The 9275-nt window shown below is 40.5% G+C and overlaps 1 protein-coding gene across 5 annotated transcripts; it reads left to right on the forward strand.

The window, feature by feature from the left end:
* The first annotated feature begins 1436 nt into the window (after window positions 1-1436).
* Window positions 1437-8958, forward strand: LOC120112985 (F-box family protein). Of its 5 annotated transcripts, XR_005514645.3 has the most exons (3): window positions 1452-3441; window positions 8253-8408; window positions 8548-8958. XR_005514645.3 is itself a non-coding variant. In XM_039133263.3 (2 exons), the coding sequence occupies exons 1-2, from the start codon at window positions 1547-1549 to the stop codon at window positions 8558-8560; spliced, it is 1908 nt and encodes a 635-aa protein (XP_038989191.1). In that variant the 5' UTR covers window positions 1437-1546; the 3' UTR covers window positions 8561-8958. The 5 variants fall into 5 exon arrangements, 3 of the variants coding, with proteins under 3 accessions (XP_038989191.1, XP_089784794.1, XP_088571143.1); XM_039133263.3 differs by lacking the exon at window positions 8253-8408 and having other exon boundaries at window positions 1437-3441; XM_089928668.1 differs by lacking the exons at window positions 8253-8408; window positions 8548-8958 and adding an exon at window positions 6284-6423.
* Window positions 8959-9275: the final 317 nt, after the last annotated feature.

The following is a 9275-nucleotide window of genomic DNA, read 5'->3' on the forward strand; positions in this document are numbered from 1 at the left end:
GGTCGCCCGCATATCCCTTTGTTCCCTTTTATGGTAACCATTAAATACTAAATTGGTCCAAAATTTTATGAGGGAAAGGCACCCCCACAATTATATAAAATGACTTGTAAAATTTAGTAGTACTAATAATAATAGAACTCTCTTGTCAGTATTAGCTTTTCCAAAATACATTTTGGTAAGATATTTTTTTTCTTCATAAAACAAACAAGTTCTTAAAAAAAAATCTAAAAAAGATGTTTGTTCCTAAGTTCATGATTTTACTTGTTAATAATGGTTCTTAAATGATATAAGACTCTCCCTTCGATTTATGATCATGCATTATGTAGTTTTTATTGTTTAGAATTTGAGAACAAATAACCATAAGAGATAGAGGATGAGTTGAGAATGAATACTAGTTCCTAACCAAGAGTGTTAAGTGCACTTGGATTTGTAAAGTAACCCAATATTTATGAGATGAGACAAGTTAACAAAACTATGATATTTTGTTACTACTACGCAACTATGCAAGGAGCAACATTTCTTTTTGCATTACTCCAACACAAGTAACTTCCACGCATGCAAGTGAAAAGTTATATATCGTACCAATTCCACCATGGACTTGATATAGATCACATAAAACTAACTTATGTCCAACTTTATCAAAGAATGCACGGTCTTAGGTCAACACTAGTAATTCACATATCACACATAATTAATACAAAATTAACCTTGATGTTGTGTGATGAGAATGTCTCTTTATATATATTTCTTTCATTTCCTTCTTCTTTCTCTCTCTCCCTGTCTTCACGCACACGCTCAAAAACGACCCAATTCTCCTCTTCTCGAAAACTTTTTTTCCCCATCTAGCAGAAGAATAGGTTCTCAGTTTAAATAAATAAATCAACCTTATTCGTTAAATTTTTGTTTGTTTAAAAATTTTAAGATACTTACCTATTTTTTCAGACACTTTTTTAGAAAAACTGCAACTCTTCAAAAAACAAAAAAAAAAAAAAAATGGTAGTGTCGATTTCTGTAGGATGCAATGTTTCTGAAATATTATGTACCTCAAAAATACCGCACCCTATCGATCGCGAGAATTACTATTACTGTTCTTTTCAAAATGAGATAATTTTTTTTTTTTTTTCTCTGCATGTAAGAAGCGAATTGACAGTATATATGACATGCCCCAGCCGTTCCGATCCCATATCCCCTATATAATATAATTTAATATTATTATATAATAATATTTGTATATTATTTTAAATATATAAATCTATATATAGATAAAGAGTACTTGGGAATATAAGAATACATCTAGGCAATTATCAGAGAAAATAGTAACGTAAAAGAATATAAAATAAAAGATTCTCGGCCGCTTTCTAATATATAAAAGAAATATAGATAAATTATTTTTTGAAAAATAAGGATTTTAAATAAACGTTTTACCTCGGCCCTTTATGGTTATTTTCATTGACCCTCTGTTTTCTGTTTCTCTCTGGTTCTCTGTTCTGATAGGAAAAGCTCTTCTCCTGTTAGACTCTCTCTTAGGAAGAGATCTTAGAGAGATATGCCTGGAGAGACGATGGCGGCTGATGAGGCGAAAGCGGACTGCGGCTCCAGCCTCCTGCTGGGGCTGCCGGAGGATGTGCTGGAGCTGATCTCCGGTCTCCTCCAGCCCCGCGACCTATGCAGCCTCGCCCTCTGCTGCCGCGGTCTCCGCGCCGCCGTCGCCGCCTCCGAGAAGGCCTGGCTCGCCCAGTGCCGCCGCCTCGGCCCGCCGCCGGACCTCCTCCCCCGGTGGCGCTCCGGCGTCCGCTCCTACGGAGCCCTCTGCCGCTTCCTCTCTTCCGTCTCCCCCCTCCTCGGCATCTGGGTCCACCAGAACCCCGAGCTCGGCAACGTCGTCTGCGTCATCTGGGGCTTCCTCTCCGTCGCCGCCTGCCGCGTTATCCCCCAGGAGCTTGGCCCTCTCGGCCTCGACGCTGGCCCCCTCCTCTGGGCCCCCGTTTTCGAGATCTTCGCCGACTTCGACGGCGCCCCCTCACTCCTATTCGTCCACGGTCGCGACCTCGCCGACGAGTGCCTCTTCCCCGGCGCAGTCCGCTCCCTCGATCCCGCCGCCAACGTCCTCCTCCTCGAGGTAGACGCTCGCCCATCTGTCAACCCCTCCCCACCTTCCAAGTCCCATCTTTTGCCCCAGTGTCGAAGCTTTTCCACCGATTCCGAGCCCAAAGATCCCACCTTTACGAGCAACTTCTGCCGGTCGGACACCACCGTCGCCTCGCGTCCCTCGCCGCCTCCGGTGCCGCCGCCGCCGCCGCCTCCTCCCTTCAGCCGTTTAGCCTTCGGCGACCGGCGGAGGCTTCTCGACCTCGTCGCCGGAAGGGTCCGCCTCAAGGTCCCCCAGGATCTGGCCGCCGCTCCGCTCTTCCCTTGCTCGCCTACTCACGACGATATAGCAATTTTGGCTGATCGGAGGTTATCGCTCATCCAGATGCACAAGCTCAATGGTGGCCGCATGGATCCGAAGGTGGCAGAGCCGACGTTGGGCTCAAGCGAGCACAGTAGAATTCCCAGCAGTGATGAGATTCCTTGCTCCCGGAGCAGCACCACTGGTCGGAGGAGGAACCTTTTCTCGGTTGCTGGGTACGTCAAGGATGGCCTGAAGCAATTCATGGGGAGGTCATCAAGTTCCCTTAATGCTTCCGGGCTGATATCGAGCAAACGGGTTTCTCTGGGGTCCGGCGAGAGCAAACATGTGCCTGTACATGAGTTTTTGAGGACCGGCGACACGATCAGGCTGAGCTTGAGAGCTGCATACATGAGGCTGACTACTTACCGGGCATGGCCAAACATGCACGACAACCGGTTTGCTCTGTATAAGCTCCCGTTGCAGGCCCCAGAGGCAGGCAGAGAGTACGCTGGTCTATGGGGTGGCACATTTGGCTGGCCTCCTGGTCGGCCCTCTGAAGACAAGCCAGGGAAGGCCCTGTTCTTCTTGCTGCTTTCGTATGAGGAGGCTGAGGGGCAGCTTCTTCTCATTGCCACCAAAATTTTGGAAGGAACCCACTATGTTCTCCACCCCAATGGCTCTGCAATGTTCACCGTGAAGGTTGATGAGCCAGCAACAGAGCCATTCCCTTGGGAGACTGATGGTGACTCTATCCATGTGGAAGTGAAGCACACTTGCTCCGGGGAGGGCATTGCGAATGGTTATGGGTTCCGATACCCTGGATCTAAGCCTGGTTCCCTCTATGTGATCCAACATGGGCTTCTTGCATTTGTCTGGAGTGAGTCCAAGGCTGTCTTGACTTTGCAGAGGCTAGACTTGGAAGAGCTGCTAAAGAAAGGAGAGCGAGTTCCCTCTCTACCTCCAATTGACAATTTTGCCTACTTAACCAAATCATATTCAAATGTTTTTGCAGGCTTCCCTACCAACTCGAGTTGTTCAACTTCACCCCGGTATGATTAGTGTTTTTTTGCGATGTTTATTCTATTTGCTTGGATTCTGCCGTCGCTATAGTCATTGTATTTTTTCAGCTTCTAACAAAATGCATGGTAGCTTGGTGCTTTACATACTTGATAGAGAGATAGGATACATGGTGGCCGGTGTGCTGTCTAACTATGTTTTGTTTCTTTATATGTGTCTGTGCATGAAGATTTATCATGGGAAACTTTAGTAGAAATTTAAATAGCAGATTCCTGGTGCTATCTCTAATTTATATGGTGCAAGTCTTTTGCTGCTGTAATTATCTGACTGTGCTGTAATGAGATAGCTCACTTTTGGATTTGCCCTTATCTTTCACTAGACTAAAGCATAAGCCATGTCCCAACACTTCCACAAAAGCTTTGGAGATGTGCCTCTAAGAGATGTCATCATCAGATTGTGATATTTCCTTCATTGCATTAGTAAAATTTTCAAGAGCAATGGAGGAAGAGGCGAATAGTGAGGGGAAAGTGTAACAGTTGCTGCCTTATAGAGGTTATGCAATGGGTGGACTGTAATTGTTTATACATAAAGATGACATTATTGATACTCTGGTCTTCAATACCATACCACAAAACAGCATGCCGCCATTGAGCAAAGTACTAGGTTTGCTTGGTAGGACAAAGGACAACAAATTATGCACCATGAAAGATGTGGAGATGTGAATGTATAGAAAGTGATAATAGAAATGGTGAGGATGAGAAACAACAATAATGACTGGAAGAAAGGTCATATTTAATTGCATGGATTGCAACAAGGGTATTTTAAGAACAAAAGTACCATTTTGTTGTGATGCATGAGGACATGGATTTTGAGATAAACATGCTAGAAAAATTAAAAGGCCAAAATATATGAAAATGCAATACTTTTATGACCTTAAGACCCCAAGAGTAAACCATACGGTAGGATGCCTATGAAGCTTGCTAAGTTGAGAGTTATGAAGCATTTGATAGAGCCGAGTGTAAAAGTCATTGATAAACAGTGTATACCAGCTGTTGCGACCCCAAGAGATTTGTATGATGGATTTGATTAAGTGAAAAGTTGCAATATGGTGCTTAGATCCAACAGAGGATTCAGTTGTTTGGCTAGTTAACAGCTTCTAGAAGTTGAATCGATGAACTTTATTAACGGCGCTAGATCAAGTCTGGAGCTGAGAATTGGCAAGGTTGTGCTGGCATCATAAATCTGTGGAAGCACAATACAATTGCTTCAAGGTTGCATAAGGATAGTGGTCCTCAGCCCGCTATGTGATGTTATTACAGTTAGCAAATTGGAAGACTAAGAAAGGTATGTTCATGGCAGTTGTAGGAATCTGGAGAACCTGTACATAGAATATGGTTAAAGAAAATGTTGAAGGTTGTACAGTGAGGGTGTGATCCAAACTAAACGCGCACATCTAAATCAACAATCCATATAGAACCTAATATACTGCAGGAGACGTGCATGAGATTGATAAAGCTGAGTTAAATGGCGAATCAAGAGCTAGTTGCTGCAGGGACAAGTTTCAGGGCCTGGCTAAGGCATGAGAGAGATATGCTTGAGAGTGACATGCTCAGGAAACCAGTAAATTAAAGGAACTTTTGCAAATGAAGAATTTCAGAATATATAGAAAATCACGCTAGTTGGAGAAATATCTCTCTTAATAACAACAGTACAATTTGCTGCTAAAAACAGTAGTCAATGTACATGTTAAGGTAATATCAGCAACGCCTATGGACCATCATCGTTAATAGGGGTTGTGAATCAAGGCACATGCCTATGCTATATGCTCTATAGCTCTAAAGTGCTGATCGGTAGAAGCTTATTGTACAACCACCTCACCCCCTTTACCGCTTGCTGCCAAAACCCCAACCCCTAAACAAGAATCTGAATACTTTAATGGGCCCCTTGACCTATGGCCAGATAACCATTCCCATTGGCCCACCCTGATAATGGAAATGTGGTACATAGCCTCTTAACAAATCCTGCAGTCTTCCTAAAAATCTGTCACAATCCATTGGTATATTTTAACACGTTTTTCCAAATAAAGCGCCTCTTTTTGTATTATATTCTGTGAGACTGTGACTGATCACAAAAGGGAAGTACTTAAAGTGTCTATTAGCCGTCCTATTTTTGAGTTGCATAAGTGCATGCGTATCACAAGGCATGGGTTGTATATTTTTATTATTGAATGTCAAAGGTTTATGTGGTCGGAGTCTTCTTTTGTGGCTGGACTTCCCCATTATTTTAGGTGGACTTTTTTTGAGGAGCATGATGATAGCTTTGAGAGTTCTGGTGCATCTAAGTAACAAGAACAAAAACATACAAAGAAAAAGAAGGTAGAAGTTCAAGCCTCTGACTTCTTTTTAATGTGCTTCCTTTTCTGATCCTTTAGGTTGCAGCCATCCATTGAATACTCCCTCCTCTTGGATAAAGACATACATAGCATGGACAAAAAACATTCATATATGTACCATCTTGCGACTAGAAAACTTTGCCTTTATGCGAAAGTCTTTCCGTAAATAAGCAAAAGGGATTCCTTGAAATGCATGCACATGTGTTTGTGAGAGAGAGTAATGAGAGTTTTTTCGACTTTTTTCTATTTTTCTTGGTTAAGTTTTCAATTGTCGCCTGTTCTTTTTATTTTTCCTTTTTCCTTTTTCCCTTGTGCATGCAAGTCATGAATAAATGAATTCTCTTTGAATATGATCATACTTGGAAATCCCCTTGTTAATAGTTTGTTTTTTTCTTCTTTTCTTTTAAAGAAACAACTCTAATAGTTGGTGCCCTTCCTTGATAATAATTCTTATTTGTTGGCATGGATACAAAAATTGCTAGAGTGGGATGAAACTGTCGCCGATACAAAACTGAAATTGGTACAGGTGCAGGATGCAGAAACCATCTGTACTAGTATGTACAGGCTGCACTGGTTCGTACCAATCCATACTAGTGTATGCTGATGGCACCGTACCAACCATACCGGTTGGTATCGACCATTTTTTATTCTTTTTGATGTTTTCACTTTTGGTATGTATAATTGTACCTGTATAATGCCATTTAAATGGAAAAACAGGACAAGGTTTGGTACTGTGTTTAAAATCTCTCTTTTTTTTTTTGCTTTTATAATGCTTATCTTTCTTTGTATGCTTTTCTATAGCATAAGGAGTTTATTTGTTGACAGTGAGTAGAATAAAGGGAATTTCCTGAAATCTGAAAATGATTTAGCAATAATGACTGTAGTTTTTAATTGTAATCGATTCTTTCATTTGTAAGCTTTTTAACATTTGTCAATCAAAAAAGGAGGTTGTTTATTTATAATTTACTGACTACTGTTGATCCCATGCCCACAACCCCCACCCCTCCAAACCTTAGAAATGGAAAATTCTGGTTTCGCCCATGTGTACATCTGATATGCATGTCATGCATGCCTCAAAACATGGAGATGAAGGAGAAAAATAAAGTATATAAACTGTGAAAAATGAAATAAAGAATCCCAAATATGCCCAATGGAATTCAAATAACAATTATGGAAGATCCAAGAACCTTCAAGGCAAGGATCAAGAAAGGGGAATTGATTAAATTACTAGGTGACAAATTGTTAGTTAAACACCTCTGCCAGGTACTGTAGGTAATGAAAATTGCTATTGTAGCAAGCAAATTGCTTCATGTAGGTAGAAAAAAGAACATGAAGAAGCTAAAGAAGCTTTCTAATGTAAATTGTAAAATAAAGAGCATGGTGGATGGCGAGTGTGCAACAATGGAAATTAAACTTGGATCATGATCGTATCAAATCAATCTTTCTGATACTTATGGATGTCAAAATAGTATCAAAAGGGAGTTATTTTCTTTATTTGGTTGATATGAGGTCGAAATTTGAGACCTGGTGAAACCGATTCCAAGCAACCAAATAGATTTGTCTCCTGTTTTGAGAGCATCAAGTGGACTCATCAAGGAGTAGAGAAATTAGAGAGACCTCTTGGGGAGACAAATGTATGTAGAGCTGAAAATAAATCAATTCTGAAGGCAACAGCAGTCTGGTTTTAGCAATGTAAAGAAGCTTGCGTTGAAACTGGTAGAGCATGTTAAGACCAAAGCATGCCTAGTGAAGGAGAGTGGATGGGATTATGCGAGAGGGTTATGGAAGGGGAACAAACACGTAAACCTGAATGAGACCTGCAAATTCTTTAGACGAACTTCCAGTAATGTGATTTGCAGTTGTGCACAGCCAAGTAGCCTCAGTCAGATTTAATTAGCTTTTAAGCCTAAAATACTCCATTAGAGGACATAAAAATGTTTACTGATGCACCTTTGCATGGACATGTATTCCTTCACCATTATTTTCCAAATATGCTCTTGGACTTTTCATGAATACATTTACAAAGAAAAATATAACCAGCTTTTTTAATTTCTCTCGTCGCACAACTTATGCCAGTATTGACTGGCGTGATGATATCAGTGATCATCTTGTGAACTCATGATAAAAACAAGGACATTGAATTGTGTTTCATGCTTATGCATGTAAATAGGATGTCAACTGGCACGAAGAGACTTCTAGGTTTGCTCTTCATCATCTTGTTTCTGATATTGGTTTTATTACCTCTATCCGGGTAATTTTGGTAAGCTAGGTATCATGATCATGTTATTATCTAGTTTTCAGGAATGGACAAAGCATTTGGAGTTAGCTTTTCTATGTCCTGCATTGCAGCAAATGACTGATTCTGTATGCTTAATTAGCAAGTCTCATCCAAGTTTCGATGGAAACTATTTGCTCATATGCATCCAATCATCTGTCGTGGTTGCTATGCAGTTTGTGGATAGAATGCTGTGTCCACAAATGAGAGTACGTTGTGAGATGCATCTTTGAGTTTATATGGCAGGAGGCTAACCAGTAACCATTATCTCTTATCAGTAACAATGTATTGTTGGCTTCCACTGCAATAAAAGTGGATGATCTCTTTCTTTGGTACGTGGATCTTTGATAGATGTTATACTAAAATGCTTTCTATACCATGTGAGATAATATACTACTAATTTTATTATAACAATTAAGTTGTTAAAATTTATTTCCATTTGCGGAATACTAACTCAATTTTTACATGCAGGAAATATCATTGACAGTGGATTCTAGAGTTGTGACATTTGAAGGCGCAAGATGCGACTTTAGCTTTGTTCCAGCTCTGAGGTCAAACAAGACAAAATTTTCAAGCAATTTATAAGTTCGTAGCTACCCAGCCAAATTCTACATCTCACCATGGTATCTTATTCCACAAATTTGATAATTAGTCAGTGTGTATGAACAAGTGCTTGGAAGTTTGTTGAGTTTCAGGACACATACTTTTGAAGCCATCATCTTCGTCAAGTGGATTTATGCGTCAAGCTAATGTGATCAAGGAAAATATTTATATTGGCTGTCATCAAGTTGTGAGATGTATAAAAATGAATCAGAATATTCTCCTTGGGGCTGAACCTATGCACATTGTTGCAATAAAACATCCATTATCTTAATTACAACATATTGGTTCTTTGATGATTTCCTGTAGTGTTTTTAATGCAGGAAAGCTTTGCGGAGGCCTGTTTCTGGCTGCAGACACCAAATGTACAAAAATGAAATAATGGTGTATGCAGACTGTACTGAAGGGGTTACTGCAGGTTGGTAATTTTTAATTTGTTGAAAGAAAATGTTGTCGATTGTCATTAATTTGTGCATGAGAAAAAACACCAGATTGGCCATTTGTATGATGATGGGAAGAACAACTGAACACTCGAGAACCCGATGAAGCGGACGAGTATTTTACTCCAAAAGGATGGAAAAAAAAGTGAGGCCCATGCG

The sequence above is a fragment of the Phoenix dactylifera genome, chromosome 2 (genome assembly GCF_051530095.1).
Source record: "Phoenix dactylifera cultivar Ajwa chromosome 2, Ajwa_hap1_PhDact_Kaust_v1.1, whole genome shotgun sequence".
Lineage (NCBI taxonomy): Eukaryota > Viridiplantae > Streptophyta > Magnoliopsida > Arecales > Arecaceae > Phoenix > Phoenix dactylifera.